The sequence below is a fragment of the Lemur catta genome, chromosome 10 (genome assembly GCF_020740605.2).
Source record: "Lemur catta isolate mLemCat1 chromosome 10, mLemCat1.pri, whole genome shotgun sequence".
NCBI lineage: Eukaryota > Metazoa > Chordata > Mammalia > Primates > Lemuridae > Lemur > Lemur catta.
Window position 1 is genome coordinate 48,732,468 of NC_059137.1, and position 18,789 is coordinate 48,751,256.

General features: G+C 34.3%; 1 protein-coding gene across 2 annotated transcripts in view; it reads right to left on the reverse strand.

Moving 5' to 3' along the window:
- Positions 1-18,789, reverse strand: part of DENND4C (DENN domain containing 4C) — a 93,250-nt gene that overhangs the window by 25,332 nt on the left and 49,129 nt on the right. Inside the window, exons 13-22 of one of the 2 annotated variants that reach the window (XM_045562557.1) lie at positions 17,162-17,307; positions 15,377-15,412; positions 15,159-15,289; positions 13,676-13,808; positions 11,147-11,353; positions 9,355-9,483; positions 8,077-8,221; positions 7,650-7,796; positions 2,787-2,909; positions 1,795-1,941 (exon numbers count right to left, since the gene is read on the reverse strand). In XM_045562557.1, the coding sequence (XP_045418513.1) occupies positions 1,795-1,941; positions 2,787-2,909; positions 7,650-7,796; positions 8,077-8,221; positions 9,355-9,483; positions 11,147-11,353; positions 13,676-13,808; positions 15,159-15,289; positions 15,377-15,412; positions 17,162-17,307 (1,344 nt within the window). The remainder of the gene's footprint in view (positions 1-1,794; positions 1,942-2,786; positions 2,910-7,649; positions 7,797-8,076; positions 8,222-9,354; positions 9,484-11,146; positions 11,354-13,675; positions 13,809-15,158; positions 15,290-15,376; positions 15,413-17,161; positions 17,308-18,789) is intronic. The other variant, XM_045562558.1, reaches the window with a different exon arrangement.

Genomic DNA, 18,789 nt, shown 5'->3' on the forward strand with positions numbered 1-18,789 from the left:
TCCTTGTGTGCCACGTAAGCATACAGTAGGAAGTCGGTAGTCTGTAACCTAGAAGAGAGCTCTCACCAGAACACACCATACTGATGATATGCTAATCTCAGACTTTCCAGCCTCCAGAACTCTAATAAATAAATTTATATTGTTTATAGCCACCCACTCTATGGAATTCTGTTACAGCAACCTGAATTGACTAAAACACTACCCACTCATATTTAAGATTCTCATTTGTTTTTTAAAAAGCATAATGATCTGGGAGCTTTGAGGAGAAAGCTGTCTTTGATAAGGGCTTTTTTTAAAACTTCCAAATTCATTTCAACATTATTTTAATCTTTCCAATTAGTACTAATTACTAGTCATAATCATATCAATTAATCAGAACTACTAAAAAGCATTTAGAGATATTTTTAAGGCTTTTAAGGGAATTAAACTAACCTATTTTAGAACTCAAAAATTTGTACCTGCTTTGAAAACTGTTCTCCGTATTTGAGAAACAGATCTTTGCAAATATTAAACCTCATAGTATTTCCAGGAATTTAGCGGAAATTTTATTCAATTTTAAAATGAATTTGTTTGATATACTGGCAAAAGCCCCATTACCACCCCCTTCTTTCTTAACAGAATAAATATTCCTATATCAAGATGTGATATGAAAATAAGATGAGTAAAAAGGGAAGGAAACACCCCAGTCCCCAGGCCACGTCTACTTCAATACTCAGAGGATTCTAAACCTTTGATCACGAAACTCTGCCCTCCTCTCCCCGACCCACTTTACTATCAATGGGTTGGGAAAATGAGATCTACAACATATATAAAAATTCTTCTTTCAAAAAACCTTTAGACCCACCTCTTGAGTACTACCCCAAAAAAGTAATGAACTTGGTATCACAGTAAATACAAACAGAAAAGACTTTAAGAATAAGGAGTACTTTTACATTCATTTAAGAAGCTGAACAAATTAATTTCTGTAAAGCCATCCAAGATAGATAGATACATTTTCAGATAAGACAGTAGACTTTAGAGAAGTAAATTGAAGCTACTACTAACAAAGGGCAAAAGACACAGGCCAATTTCATTGTCCTTTAAAATCATATATTTATCCTTGTTAGTATAGTGGTAAGCAAAAGAAAATAAAGCTATTAAAATAAAATTTATTTCTTAAAAATTTAGAAAAAATAAAATAAAATAAAATCATATACTTAGATGTATGCTTTATTGGTACTTACGAGGCCTACAATACAATCGAAAGTAGTAAACTCAAATTCAAGGGAGTCACACAGACAGCATTATTTATTATAAATATTTAATCATAAACAAGAAGTGGTTCAGCGTACCTATAACAAATGGGCCCAAATTAAAGACCCACTAATGTATTTGTGTAGAGTGGAAATGATATGAGTATTTTTCTTTCATTTCCCTTCAGTGATAGGAAATACCACGCACAAAAGCCCTCTGGGATTTGATCACATCACTGCCTCTCTGTTCTTAATGCATATAGGAGGCCCTACAGTATACTCTCATTATCTACAATGAGAAAGAGTGACCAAACAGAGAACAGGCACTACAGCAGGAAAGGACATTCCAAATAACAATTAAACACACTAAGTACCCCTCCTTTTAAAAATTAAATACCTTTGAGTAACAAAATTTTAAATATTTTTTAGCCCACTTATAGTCACTTCTGGCTCTTTGGCATGTACATTATAATTAAAGTCAACAATTTAATGTCATTAAAGATACATAGGTGTCTGTGGAAGTGTATTTTAAATATTTAATAACCAATATGTAAAGACTCACCAGTGTTACTTTTCCTGCTGTTGGTATCAAATATACCAGATGGAACTTTCACAATAGTATTGCCCCATGCAGGAGCTTCACTAGGACTCTGAGGCTCCAGACTAGGTTGTGAATGTTTTGCCACAACAGAAGAAACATCACATGCCTCTGGAAAAAAAAATATTTGGATGTTATTCCTACTGTTTCTAATATTGAACAGACACCATATGTTGATACTTATATACTGTATGCATTTTTTCTCCAAAAGGAGTATCTATTTTATTACTGATTTATTATGTGTGGTTTACTCTATGCCATAATTGTCACCAACACTGACTGAAATGCTTTGTTTTAGTGTTCAATAATCCTAAGGTGCATGTTCTCGAGTGAATCAATTAAGCCTCTGGCCTTCAGTTCTCCTCATCATCACCCGGAAAGTAGGAGAGAGGCTTGCTTCTGCATAACTCTGGAGGATAAAATAAGTAACATCCTGAAAGAAACTGCATTTTTGTGAAGAGAATAGGAAGAATATCTTATTGCCAAAATATTCTTCCGTATTTCCATAAAATGATTACAATAATTCATCTCTACCTTAATGAGTCCTATAAAAAACAGGAAAACCACACAGAATATTTTTAATCTACCAATGAAAAAATATCCACTTAGATATCTGAAGAACTTCTAGTAAAAGAACGTTTTAAAAAAAGGAACACTGAAATATGTTTTTATGACTTAAAATTTAGCCCTGGTTCTGTCACAAAGTAGGTTTGGCAAATACCACAAAAGGTTGTACTTTCCTGCAAAATTAAGGGCTGACCTAGAAAGTCCCTAAAGGTCTCTTAAATTCTAAAATTCAGAGACTACCAAAATCTACCTTATATAATAAATACAATATCTTATTAGCCAGACCTTACATTTTTGAAAATTATCACCAAAAATTATCAAATAAGATAAATGTTTAATTAATACAGGTATTTTTCTCTAAGTAAAGCTCATAAATATCAGTACTTAACCTTCTTTTTGCAGTTTTGTTTTAGTTATCAATTCTCTTGCTGCTTGTTCTTCAGGCACATGAATTTCTGCATCATCCTTTATAAGTTCATCCTTAGACCCGTAGCCTTGGTCAGACTGACCACCTATTAAAAAGAATGCAGCCTTACATATAAATGTTTTCATATACTTGTATACTTCACATATAAAATATCAAAAGAAAATTCCACTGATCTACATAAACTTAGAGAAAGGGAACAAAAGAGCATACAAGGCACACAGAACATTTTAAAAACAATGACAAGAAGCAAAGAACAGTAGAAACGAGAACATCAAAGACTAAAGACCATTACCCATTTGGAAGCACTGAACTTTAATTACCTTATCTGTAAATTAAAGAGATTTGGACAGTATGTTTTGAAAAGTCTTTTTTGGAGATTGTCTATAGAATACTACCTTTTGTTTAAGAAAGAAAAGGGAACAAAATACACATGTATCTCCTAATTTTTGCAAAAAGAAATGCAAGAAAGATGAATCAGAAAACAGTAAAAATGATTACATACAAGGGGTGTGGGAAAACAGGATGGAATGAATAAAGGAGGAAACTTCTCTAATTATGGCTTATCATATTGTTTTTATTTTTAGAGATGTAATGTACTTATATATATTCAGAAAAATGAAACCAATAAAGTGGGGGAGGAAGGCTAAAACTGAATGCAAAGAGAAACAAAGGAAACAAATTATACTGCATAAGAATAACATACCCAGACTGAAAGGGTCATGTGAGAACTAATCCAAGTTATTAATATTTTTTTAACACATTGAGTGTATATCCTAAGACAAGGGGTAACAGTCAAATCCTGAACTGCATACTAGGTTTTTTTTTGTTTTTTTTTGCACAGGGGAGTGGGTGTAACAATTCTGGAATTATTTTTTTGTGTATAGTGTACATATTTTCTAGCTCTGCTTGCTTAAAAAAGAGTCTAGAAGCAGTAACACCTTGGAAGCAGTGAACATACGTAGAGCCCAGATCCTGGTTTCTATAATCTATTCTCCATTAAAAGGAACCTAGGATCCCTGAAGAAATGGCTGATTCCAGAGCTCAGGCAGGGAAGGTACAAGATTGAGCCAGGGATATTTTGTTGTGCCATAAAGGAAGTGCTCAAAAACATGATGGGGGCATGTCTAAAGGACATAAAAACCAACTTAAAAGAGCTCCCATTGGCCAACACTGGGATAACTTGAAGATCAAATAGGGACAGTAATGGAGTATAATTCAATGAATAAAATAGGAATCCATGAATCCACACTAAAAATAAATTAATAAGAAAAAAATGGAGAAGGGAAATTCTTCCATACACTGGAATGCCACCTTCTAAAAGTGAAAGGAGTGATACAGTTGGCAAAATCATTACTTTGTAACCATCACAGTAAAGACTGGTTCAGGTAAGCATCATCAATAGATGCCAAATTTAAGAGAAAGAGTGATGAGACAGGATATTATCATATGGTCTCAGAGTATCCCCTCACAGATGGCTTACTACTTGCAAGAGGGAAAATACTAACTGCACACAGAGAAAGCAGACAACACTGAGACCAGGTGATCAAAATTAACATCACCAATGAGGGGCAGGGAGTGTTAATCTGAGAAGGCTATGACATCACTTACGCAGTGCACTGTGGATGCATAACCTAATCACAAGGAATTATCAGACAAACTCAAATGGTAAGGAACATTCCATAAAATAACTAAAATGAACTCTTCAGAAAGGTCAAAGTCACGAAAAGACAAATAAAGGCTGAGGAAATGTGTCAGGTTACAGGAGACTAAAGAGAAGGGGTCAAAATACCACAAAGGACATTACCATAGCTGACAAAATTGGAATACCGACTATAGACTAAAGTAGTGTATCAATGTTTTCCTAAATTTGGTAACTAAACCGTGGTTATGTAAGAGAAAATATCACTTAAGTATTAAGAGGTAAAAGGGCAACATATGTAACCTGCTCACATGATTTAGGAAAAATAATGATATGTGTATGCATACAGAACGAAATGTGGGAAACTAAAAATGAGTGAATCTAGACAAAAGATATTCAAGAGTTTTTGTATTATTCTTGAAAATTCTTTATATGTTTGAAACTATTTTAAAATAGTTTTTCAAAAGTCTGTTTTGGCTTTAAAGTTCTGTAATTTAAAACTGAAACTAAGACCAGTTAGTAGAGAAATCAGTATAAAGATGTCAATCAAAGACACATAAAATATGTAATACCTTCCACTTTCCACCACTTAGACTTTGGTTTGCTATATAACAAAGGAATTAAACGTCTTTAAATATCACTACTCAGAATGACTGGCTGGCGTAGTGCCTCATGCCTGTAATCCTAGCACTCTACTCTGGGAGGCAGAGGCGGGAGGATTGCTTGAGGTCAGGAGTCTGAGATCAGCCAGAGCAAGAGCAAGACCTCATCTCTACTAAAGACAGAAAATAATAGCTGGGCATGGTGGTGCGTACCTGTAGTCCCTGCTACTCCAGAGGCTGAGGCAGGAGGACTGATTGAGCCCAGGAGTTTGAGGTTGCTGTGAGCTAGGCTGACAATAAGGCACTCTAGCCCAAGGGACAGAGCAAGATTCTGCCTCAAAAAAAAAAAAAAATTTCATATAGAATGACTAACTTCAGTCACTTTCCTATTGCACCCCAAAAAGTCTGGTAAAGCAATATGGTGCCATGAAATGAACACTAGACTGGGAACTGGGTAAATTCATTAAACGCAAATATGTCCCTAACAGCTAAGTGACTCTGTATCAGGTACCAAGCGGAAAGATTCCATGAGATAATCCTTAATGAAATGAGCAACTTAAGCGTCTGGTCTGGAAGACTTTCCAAAAGTATCAAATGATATCACCAGAAACCCTATCAAGACACATAGTCACGGTAAATTCAATGTCTTGGATTCAGCCATTTGAAATGCAACAATTAATATAAAGAAATATATAGACCGGGCGCAGCAGCTCACACCTGTAGTCCCAGTTACTGGGGAGGGTAAGGTGAGAGGATCGCCTAAGCCCAGGAGTTTGAGGCTGCAATGAGCTATGATTGTGCCACTACACTCCAGCCTGGGTGACAGAGTGAGATCCCATCTCTTTTAAAAAAAAAAAAAAAAAAAAGGAGCGACACAGTGAGAGTGAGAGAGAGAGAGAGACAGACAGACAGACAGACAGACGGAGGGGGGGGGGAGGAGGGAGGGGGGAGGGGGAAGAAAGAAATATACAAAAGAGGGCTCTGAAGGTTCTTCCCCATCTATTGCAATCTTTATACCAATTACCCAGGATTATTAGGAGACATTTTTTTCCATTAAAGGACTAAATTGCCTCTCTAATGAGATAAACTTAAAAAGCTAGAGGAATAAGGGTGGGTGTTTATATATTATTATTATTATTATTGATAAACTGGTTGCATACCAAAAGTTTATTTTCTTGGTTTTTTTGTACATGAAACTCATTTCTTCTACAAGTATTAGGAAAAAATACAGGCAAAATAAGGTTGCTTTAAAATGAAAGTTTCATAATAATTCCTACTTATTAAATTACAAACAGGATTATAAATTAAGAAAGTTAATCACAAATAGGATTATAACCTATAGACTTACGTTGCCTTTCAATAATTTATACATGCTCCTATAATTATGGGAAGGTAGTTTTTAGCACAAAAATTCAGTAGACCAGTTTTGGAAATCAACAACTATCTCAACAACTGAAACAATGAATTCTTTAATGCCCACAACACTATTTGACACAACGATGCCACCAACCAAGCTCAAAATAAGAATTATAGCAAGGTATAATATATCTTCAAGATAACAAGTATGCTTTACAAATTGATGATAAAATGTTAGTTGGATATTTTCAGCATTCTATATATAATTACAATCATCTGAAAGAGAAAAGCCAAGAGAATGAAAACTGCTTTCCACTTGTAACAATAAAGTACAACAAAAGATCTTTCCCCCACCCTTGCATGGCAGCAAAATTTAACCTAATAAACAGGAAATTACCTGAAGTGGTTAACATTCAAGGGTAGAATTAATGCACACGTGTATCCATAGCTTCACGTCATACAAGTCTGTCTGCACCCCATACCATGACAGCCAAGGACAAATGCAGCACCAAGAAACAGCAAAGAGCAAAAAAGCAAAGCAACAAAGAGCAGAGAAAAGGAAACTTCAGTCATTGAGACAAGTTTATCAGATGAAGCACAGGAATTAGACTCAGAATTCTTTTTAAAGAAAGGCTTGAGATATTAAAAACAACCACAACAAAAACACAACACAAGAAGAAAGATGTGCAACATATATATCTTGCCCAATGTGCTACTTTAATTACACTTATTTCTAATTTCAGAGAACAGAGGTTATACCCATAGCTGTGTACATACAAGTAGTTTCTGTTGCTTCTCAGATTTTAAAAAAGTGCCATTTAAATAAATACTTTTTCTCATCATGTGTGACTTATTTTCCTCCCTCTTAATATTCATAATCTAAGTTTTAAGATATATATTCCATTTAATAAAAAAATTTGCAAGTTGTGTCACTCATGTGCATGTTCATTAGCTCACCAATTCCTAATAATTATATCAAATACCTTCACAAATTAATGATGAACAAATATAAAGAAGCATCACCCTAGAGCACTGTGCACAGAACTCCAAAATTAATTTAGGAAATAAACAGAAATGACCTGTAGAGGTATAATTTCTTCTCTTACTAACATACAGTACTTTTAAAGTATTCATATCACACAAACTCAAGGAGGGCAAAAGCTTTTTGAAAAAAGAAAGACATAACGTGAGAGTGAGTGAAGGGTTAGTAAAATCCTGGTTTTAGTACCTGTGCTAGAGTGATTATCAATGGAATCAAGCCTGATTAAATCTCTGACGAAGACTGTGTGCTCCCCATTGTTAGCATCATTAGCACTATCCACGCTACAGTGGCTCACCGTGTCCCCATCACTTCCACCTGTGGCATTCTGAAGAACTAAAGATAAGGACAACAGCAGTTCAACAACTCATGCATTGATAATCTCTGAAACTAAACATGAATGACCCACAGTTCATTTACAGTTGCAGAACACCTTCTAAATTTCTAAAAAAAAAAAAAACACCAAAAATTATTTTGGACTAAGATAATCTGTCTTTGTATATGAAAATATCCACCAGATTTCATTTAAGTTTTTCTACTTCATATAATTAAAAACCCATAGGCCTATAGAGGTTATGGTTCAGCAAGAAAGTATATTTCCAATCACACGTATTACCTGATATTGAGGAGACCTGTGACTTTTGCACAGTCTTTTTAACCGGCTGCCTAAATTGTGCCAAGCCACGTACCACATTCCGTACCTTCGTCCATAAGAAGATACCACTGCGGGTACTGCTAGGCCATGGGCTCTCCAAAACTACCTAAAGGTAAAAATAATGTTCATTAGGAATGTCTGATTCTAAAAATACATACATATATGTGTATTTATGTTTGTGTGTGTGTGTGTGTATATATATGTGTACACACATATAAAGAATTATAATCAGCCAACAAGTACATGAAAAAATGCTCAACATCATCACTAATCATCCGAGAAATGTGAATTAAAATTATAATGAGACACCACCTCACATCTGTTAAAATGGTTATTATCAAAAAGACAAAAGATGTTTGGCAAGCATGCGGAGAAAGCAGAACCCCTGCACACTGCTGGTGGGAATGCAAATCAGTACAGCCATTATGGAGCTTCCTCATAAGGAAAGAGTATGGAGTTTCCTCAAAAAATTAAAAATAGAACTACCACATGATCTAGCAATCCCACTACTAGGTATACATCCAAAGTAAATAAAATCAGCATGTGCAAGAGGTATCTGCACTCCTATGTTCACTGCATCATTATTCACAATAGCCAACCTAAGTATCTATCAATGGATGAACAGAAAAAGAAATGTGATATATATACACAATGGAACACTAGTTAGCCCTCAAAAATGAGGAAATCCTGTCATTTGTAACAATATGAATGAACCCGGAGGACATTATATTAAGTGAAATAAGCCAGGTACAGAAAGACAAATACTACATAATCTTATTTATATGTGGAAACTAACAAAGTTAAACTCATAGAAATACAGAATAGAATGGTGGTTATGGGGCTTCAGGAGGTTGGGGAGATGTTGGTCAAAGGATACAAAGTTTTAATTAGGAGGAATAAATTCAAGACATCTATTGTACAACATGGTGACTACAGTTAATAGCAATGTACTGTATTTTGAAAATTGCTAACAAAGTAGATTTTAAGTGCTCCCACCACAAAAAAAATGGTAAGTACGTGAGGTAACACATGTTAATTAGCTCAATGTAGACATTCCACAATGTATACATTTCTCAAAGCATCGTGTTCTACATGATAAATATATACAATTTTTATTTGTCAATTAAAAAAAGAATTACACCCTCAAAACCACCTGTGAGAAATTTCATGAATAATAAAAGGTATAAAAAGTTATCATTCTTCATAAGCAGCATATTTACTAATGTCAGTCCTACTTACCTTATTATAATAACCGTAAGTAATAGCATTTGGCTTTATCTTAGCAGTTTTCATTTCAAATAAGACCCTCACTGCTAAAACAGGATGACTCCAAAGTCCACAAAGCTGCATTACTACTCGATAGCATACCTAACAAAAGATGATAGGAAAGCATCAGTAGTTAGCACATTAGTCTATTTGTAGAGATTTTTAAGTGACTTTATTCAATTATTTTCAGAAAGTTATTAAGCACTATTTTCTCCTTTGTTCTGGTTTGAGTACCTTAGTAAATTATTTTAAAACCTATTCATTAATGGAAGTATTATCAACTATCACACCTAAGAACTATGTGCACATGTCCCATTTGTTTGAGTAACTAAATCTACACAAAGAGAATGGCTATTACTCTCCATAACTTGAAAAGTAATTCATTTCTAAAATCAAGTATGATTAAAATAGCATAGCCCACTATGCTTTATATTCTATGCCAAAGGAATTAAAAACAGCATCTCCAGAATGCCTGCGGAACAAACAGTATTTGCCTTAAAAAGAATGAGAAGTACACTGTAGTATTATTAGCAAAGACTTTTCATTTTAAATTCTAATGTGGTTCTAAATATCATATATAGTTAACACCAGAAATAGTTTTTAAAGGGAAAAGTAGCATAGAGAAAAACCAAGTGCCTCAGTTTCCTCAACCATTAACTGGATGATATCATTACCTACCTCTTAGGATGGTTCTGAGGCTTAAGAGAGATAATACATGAAAATGTTTTAGGCATCATTCACTGAGTGTTTACTAAGAGCCAGGCACTTTATGTATATTACCCAATTTAACCTTCAAATTAACCTTTTGAGGAAAGCACTATTATTATCTACATTAGTGGTTCTCCAGGGGCAATTTTGGTCTCCAGGAGATGTGACAATGAGACAATCTTGACTGTCATGACCTGTAGTGGGGAAAGGGATGCTATTGGCATCTAGTGGGTAGGAGCACGCTGCTAAACATCCTACAATGAAGTACAGGCCCCCAAGTAAACAATTATGTGGGCTAAAATGTCCATAGTGCCGAAGTTGAGAAACTCAAGGCTACATTTTCAGATGAATAATCTGAAGCACGAACAGACTATGTAACTCACCCTAAGACACAAGTCCTAAGTGGAAAGCCATTTACTAAAATACTATTCCCTATCTGTTCCCTAATTAAGTTACATGAAGAATAAAATGAGGCCAGGCGTGGTGGCTCATGCCTGTAATCCTAGCACTCTGCAAAACCTAGGCAGGGAGGAGGGGATCGCTTGAGCTCAGGAGTTTGAGACCAGCCTCAGCAAAAGCAAGACCCTGTCTCTGTTGAAAAAAAAAAAAAAGGAAAAATTAGCCGGGCATCTGCCACGAGCCTGTAGTCCCAGCTACTCAGGAGGCTGAGGCAGGAGGATTGCTTAAGTCCAGGAGTTTGAGATTGCAGTCAGCTACAACGACACCACTGCACTCTACCTGGGCAAGACTCTTTCTACAGAGAAAGACTCTGTCTCAGAAAAAAAAAAGAACAAAATGAAATCAATATTATTTTCTATTTATCAAGGGCAAACAATCTGGTCTAAGTAAAGAGGTCTCTGCTTCATTCCAAAGCAGTAATTTTTAAATAAATATATTTTAAGATTAACAATATGTGCTAGCTCTGTGAAACAGAGTAATAGTTTTGTTTTACCTTTCTTGCTTAATGAAAATGTTTGAAAACACTTTAAAGCAACTGAGACCTAAGTACAAAAGTAAAATTTATCTTAGTAACAATGACTCAGTTTGTCATACTTGCCTCATCTAGTGGATCCACATCTGTTTTCCTCATCTTAATAAGTACATCATATGCCTGTTGAAGTGCTCTGACCTTAGGATGAGAAACTCTAACATAGGCTGGGAGACAAATAAACCATAAACTGTAACAATGACTGAACAGACACTTGGCCCACAGTGGTGGATTTGTGTAACATCTCTTCGCCAATTTATGAGCCGTTTTTATCTCCTAGAAAGAGAATAAATAAAATATTGTGGTATTTGCTGAAATACATTAGGGTAGGGAGAGAAGTGAGAAGGAAAAGGGAGAGGAGAATTTAATGTAAAATTTGATCCTAAAATCAAGCATTTCATAGTTTTATTTTTGTGAGTGGCTTCCTACTTAGTACTACATAGTTTCCTAAACATTCATTTACAGTAACACTTCATACTACAGTGCAACTATTTGTTGGCAAGCATGTGTCTCCTAACAGACTAGAAATGCTTTAAGAGCAAAGATCATTCATTCATATTCTTATAATGGTTAATAAGATGCCCTTCACACAGAAGGCACTCATGTTTGATGGGTGAAAGGATAACTAAAACCACGCACTCCAGATTTAACCATTTGTAGCTATGAGTTCTTCATCCCCAATCCTGAAAAGTGATATTCTTCTCACTCCTCCCTGTCAAAGTTTACAATGCCCTAGGCTATTTCCCGCCAAGATTTCTACTCTACCCTCCCCAGCTACAGTCTGTGTTAATTCCCTCACTGACTGATTTATTAAAAAAAGAACTATTCCTTTGCAGTCAATACAAATTTTCCTATGTAATAGTCTAATAGTCATGCTTTCTAGTCTGATTTTCATTCTGATTTAGGTGGAAGGGAGAATAGGTATCAAAATCATCTGCTGAGCTTTATCAAACCATACATACTCCCAGCAATTAAGAGTCTTCCAGCTAAGTCAGACTGCCATTGTATACTTTGCACTAAAGATTCCTCTGCTGGCATGTGTTCTAAATAAAAAGATCTTGGTGTGTTAATTTTACTTTTGAACTCTATCTCCATGAGATGTGAAAATATATTTGAAAATATATGTCCTAGATTTTTCAAGATCTTAAGGTCTTTTTAATTTCCAGCTGCTAGCATAAAGAAAAAAAATTCTGCTGAAAGTGAAATTTAGAGGTTGAGTAGCCAAATTCTCCCATTTTAGAAACTTGCCATTACTTAGTTGGTAACAGTTAAAAAAAAAAAAAAAATTCTTTAGTCTTCCCTTCAGATAACATTAAAAGAAACGAACTATATGAAATTAGGAAATTCTCTAAATACATCTAAGATTTGGGGGACTATCCAAAAATTGGTAGAACCTGAACTAAGAATTTTATTCTAAAATTTTCCATGTTTTGAAGACCCCCAAAATGTCAGTTGTTTGTATAAAGGATGTTTAATTTTAACTCATAACTAACCATAGCTTAGTTCTTTATACATAAATCAGAAATAGTAGCAAGCTAAGTTGTTCTAAGTTAACTCACCTTAACTCCCTTTAGAATGTAATATTTGGTATAAAGTATATTTACATTAGCCAACAGGGAACTGTAAATTAAAACTACAGTGAGATACTACTTCACACTCACTAGAAGACTATAATAAAAAAACAGATAATAAGAATTGACAAAGAAGTTATGAAATTGGAACCCTCATATACTGCTGGTGGGAATGTAAAAATGGTGTGGCCACTTCAGAAAACAGCCTGGCAGTGTCTCAAAAAAGGTTGAACATAGAGTTACCATATGACATAGCAATTCTACTCCTAGGTATATACCCAAGAGAAATAAAAACATATATCCACACAAACATTTGTACACAAATACTCTTTTGCATCATTCATAATAGCCAAAAAGTAAGAAATACCCACATGCCCATGAATGCATAAATAAAATGCGGTATATATACACACAATAGAATATTATTGAACAATAAAAAGAAATGAAGTACGATACATGCTGCAACATGGATGAACCCTCAAAACATGCTAAATGAAAGAAGGCAGTCACAAAAGAACACATATTATACAATTCTATTTATATGAAATGCCCAAATAGACAAATCTATAAAGACAGAAAATAGGTTAGTGGTTGCCTACGGCTGTGGGGGACTGAGGAATTGGGGATTAATGGCTAAATGATGTGGGCTTTCTTTCAAGAGTGATGAAAATGTTCTAAAATTACTTATGGTGGTGGTTGCACAATTCTGTGAATATACCAAAAGCCATTGAATAGTATACTTTAAGTGAGTAAATTGTATGGTATGTGAATTATATATCAACAAAGTTGTTTTTAATAAAGTATATTCGGTTCCCAAAGATTCCCACTTAAAGCATGAACATAAGCATTCAAAAACTTCAGCCTCAATACTTTAAGTAGCACTGCAAGAAAACTAATTTAATTCAGTAACAACCATAGTGGGTCTTCAAATGGTTGCTGTGGGTGATAATTCTAAACTATGAGCTGAGTATCACAAATACATATTTTACATTTTAAATTAACATGTATTAGATAAAGAATATCTGACCTGTTTAGTTCTCTTAGCCATGAGAGCTGGACTGTTTGTAATGCTATTCCCAGTAGGGTGTCTACTAAAACAAAGTTTCAACTCCTGTGGTCTGTCAAAAAGCTTAAGGTCCAGTCTTGGAAAGTATTTATAACTAAAATAAAAAGCAAAAATAGAAGTGCTGATTTAAAATACATTCATTCTTATTATTCCAGTATTTAGGCAAATATTTCTAAACCTCAAATAGTACCCAATATTATTCTTTAAAATCATTATATGAAAAAAATTTGTTCAAAAACATAAGATGACATAGTTATAAGATAGACTACCTTCATGGGAACTCTGGCGCCTCCCAAACCTATTTGTTAATTTCAACCAATCCCTAAAGAACAGAAAACCCTGATCTCTTATTTAACAGAGGTATTAATAATCCTTTCAGCGGATCCATGTACTTGATGAAAATTTATATGAAAAAAATTAGTACACTATAATTTTATGTTTGTCTTCATAAAATTACCTTCATTAGTATTTAAAAGAAAAAAGTCTATATATTTTTACTTTAGGGATGTACCATAATTTAAGCAACTCCTCACTACTGGACATTATTAGGTTATTTCTGAATTATTACAATTAAATATCTTTGTATATATATCTTTGTAAATACTTTTGCTTAAGTTCTTAGAGTTTATGAGGTTGATGTTTATCCAGAGAATTAAAATTATTATAATCACTATCAAATTATTTCCAAAAAGGTTATACTTAAACATATATTCCATCTAGTAGGACAACCTATCCCCCATCTGATAGGTTAAAAATACTTCTACTCATCATTTTGGTTTGCATTTCTTTGAATAGTATAAAACTTGAATATATTTTCATATTACTGACTTTGGATTTCTTCTTGGAATTGTCTTATTTCCTTTGGCCAATTTTCTTCTAAAAAATAATGCCTCTCCCTATTTGATTTTATCTTGTTTGTCAATATCTGGATTCCAATTTCTAACAGTTCAGCCAAAGTAGAAAAGAATTCTATAGTTAACATGAAATCAATATAGTATTTAAGCCACTCAATCCCAGATACATACTCCTCATTTTCATGCAGTCCTGGTGAGGTTATATATTAATCCACATTTTAGGAAGGTACTTATTTTACTTTCCATTTTAGGAATCCAAGAAAATAACTTTGTATGTATACAAAGATATAGATAGCAAAGAACTAGAAACAAATTCATAGGTGATTAGTTAAATAAATCACAATAAATGCATGCAATGTGGTCATTAAAAATGATAAGTCACAAAAATATTTCATGGCATGGAAAAAGATTCACACTATTAAAGGCAAAACACAGGTTACAAAGAATATATTATATACAAGATGAACTCTTACACACATATATCCATATGATACATACATACTTATAATTTCTAGTAATAATCGCAAAAAAAAATCAAAAAATAAACTATAAGACTGTGTCCAAACAGCTTTTAAAAAAATTCCTGCTACCTGTACTTTGGTGACAGGTCCTTTCCATCATCAGGAGGTGGCTCTGGTGGCATTATAAATACAGTGTGCTCACTTTTCTGTGAATCATCTAGTTCTATCAATTTGGTATCTTCAGCTGAATCAAAATCAACCTGAAAATAATTATTTTCTCCAATTAATTTGCACATAAACAAAATCTGATTCTGAAATTTCAATACTTGAGTTTAAGAAAAAAATACCTTTTCTGTTTTCTCTGTGCCTTTATCAGGAAACAACTAGAAAAAAAGAAGAGATTCTTAATGAAAATGTCCACTATGAATTTAATAGAGATTTTTATCTTAAATTCTGATTTAGAAAAAAACTATCCTTTTTTTTAATACCGGTAGATATAAAACATTTCACAATGTATTTTTAGGTCCTATACTCTTAGGACAGAGTATATTTATCTTGTGACTATTAGGATAGAAAACAATTTATTTTGATTAGTTATTTCATAAACCTTATTTACAAACAAAAAAAAGGTGGCCAATCACAGGAGAATCTGGCCTTTCAGATAAAAAATTTCATTATTAAACCCCTGCATTCATGATTGACATCATCTAAGCTTCCCATCTAACTGGAAGATGTTGGAATATCAATTATTTTTTAAGAGACAGAGTTTCACTCTGTTGCCCAGGCTGGAGTGCAGTGGCATGATCATAGCTCACTGTAATCTTCAATTTATGGGCTCAAGTGAGCCTCCTGCCTCAGCCTCCTGAGTACCTGGGACCATAGGCACATGCCACCGTGCTTGGCTAATTTTTTTTTTTTTTTTTTGTAGAGACAGTGCCTTGCTATGTTGCAAAGGCTGGTCTCAGACTCCTGGCCTCAAGTGATCCTCCCACCTTGGCCTCCCAAAGTGTTAGTATTACAGGCATGAGCCACCACACCCAGGTATCAATTTTATTTAAAAAATTATTCAAAAATGTTGAATAGTTTTGTTAACAATTATATCACTGGAGTTTTAGATCACACTGATAGAATGGGAGAAAATTATTCAAGTCTTCTGAGGCACATGAATCATCAGGTGCCCATAAAAATTAAAATGTCATAATAGTCTACCTTTTTTGGATATAATCTCAAATTTTCTACAATATGTGGTTTATATAAACAATTGGCCCCAAGATCTACTTAGCAAAAAACCCTATTAAAAATTAGAAAAAAATATTACAAAGAAAGCCGAGTAAGTTGAAAGATAAATTAAAAAAATAGAAAAAATATATAACTGAGCCATCACTGTCAAGAATCAAATTTCCTTATAATGGGTAGGGTAAAGCTTTAAAATTTAACATATTTCCAAATAGTCTCCATTAGGGCAAAAAAAATATTAGCAAAAGCATTTGGAAAGACATTAAAACAAAAGAACACAGGACTTCTACTACCCATAAAACTAAATTTTTTAATTAAAAAACCTAAGTCTTAAACTATGAAACAGTCTTCGTACTTAATAGCTACAAAACCAAACAATCAAAGAGAAAAAGTAGCTATATGTGTAAAAACTTGATACTACAAAAAAAAAATAGATTCTTATATTAAGCCCAGAATCTATAACACAAACACACAACACCCCTATACTATCTTCCTCAGATCACTTTGAGCTAACAATAACGATGATTGTACAGGTAAGCCAAACATTTTTTTTTTTGAGTCTCACTCTGTTTCCTTCGGCTAGAGTGCCATGGCGTCAGCCTAGCTCATAGCAACCTCCAACTCCTGGGCTCAAGCAATCCTCCTGCCTCAGCCTCCTGAGTAGCTGGGACTACAAGCATGTGCCACCATGCTTGTAGTTTTTTCTATATATTTTTGGTTGTCCAGCTAATTTCTTTCTATTTTTAGTAGAGATAGGGTCTCGCTCTTGCTCAGGCTGGTCTCAAACTCCTGAGCCCAAACGATCCACCCACCTCAGCCTCCCAGAGTGCGAGGAAGGCCAAACATTTTTTTAACATTGGTTTTTCTTAACATTGGCATACAGGACAAATTTTTACCTTTTCTATGCAGTCATCAAAAAATGCAAATCCAGTATCTTTATCACTTACAAAACTGCATTCTTCAATGAAACGAATAAAAATCTGTGTTTTGGATAAAAGGGTATAGAATTTTGTATAGGCACGATCTCGGCTTTTCAAAAATCCTAAAGAAAACAAAATTACAATTAAATTCAAATTTTAAAGTGGAACTAGATGTTATATTAATAGTAAACACTTTTAAACTTGTAGTTTATCTACATTACATTCTCTTTATATATATTCATATTTATAGGTGCTTCTACAGGTTGAGTATCCCTTATCCAAAATGCTTGGGACCAAAAGTGTCAGATATTAGATTTTTTTTCAGATTTTGAAATATTTGCATATATATAATGAGATATCTTGGGGATGGGACCCAAGTCTAAACAGCAAATCCATTTATGTTTCATATATACCTTATACACATAGAATGAAGGTAATTTTATTCAATATTTTAAATAATTGTGTGCATGAAACAAAGTTCGTGTTAAGTACTTATGTGTGGAATTTACCACTTACAGCATCATGTCAACACTCAAGAAGTTTCAGATTTTGGAACATTTCGGATTTCAGATTTTCAGATTAGGAATGCTCAATCTGTAGTAACCACATATAGCTCCTTCTGCATAGTTCAACCTCACAAAATAACAAACCAAAACAAAAAAACAACTTCAACCATTAACCTTTTCACTGAAACCTAGATTCCCTATAAGGAACCTCTAGCCCTATAGCTCACTCTGATACTGGGCATACTTTTGAGCCTCTGGTCAATTTCCTAAGGGTCAATGTCCTTCCTCTGCAATGCCCCCAGACCATTTCATTCAGTATCATCTTGAAAAAAATTCTGCTTATATAAGATTCAAATATCTGGCTGTTCCATCTTTTCCTGTTTCACCTTTTACTAACCATGGTCATCTATTGACTTCAGGGACACTCTTCTTCATTCACTGAAGACCAGGGAACTTGATTCAAAGTTTCTTCCTTTCCAATTCCTGCCATCATCATTCTTCCACACCCACATGCACAAACCACACAACACTTCTGGTTCTTAATTCCTTAATTTTCAATGATCCTATGGTCTCTCATACCTCACTCATCAACTTCTACACATAGTCATACTCCCTGAATTTTCCTTGCTAGCACTCAAAATAGCTGTGCCTCCTAAATCTCTAATTTTCACATTATTCTCAGCCCCATTACCCCTACCTATCTGGGATTACTTCAGCACTTCTACCAAGCATTTGGGTTTTGGTTTTTTTTGCGGGGAGTGGGAAGTAGGGAGTGTACTCATTGAACTCTCCAATCCATTGACCCTTTCACCTCTACCTACACCTCTCTGTCTTTACTTCTCTCCCTATCTAACATTGGTTCCATGTCCACGTTCATCATTTCAATTCCTTTCTTACACTCAATACTTTTGCTCTTTTGTCTTTTTGGTCAAACCCACCTAGCCTAACCCACCCCTTGAGGAATGCCTGCTTTCTCTAGATGTGTATTAGGGTGACCGAGCACAAGTTAAGGGCAAAAAAAGTTTCACAATGAGACAGATCAGAAGCATTTATGCCTTCATCCCTGATCAGCAACCTTACTATATTTTTGGAATCAAT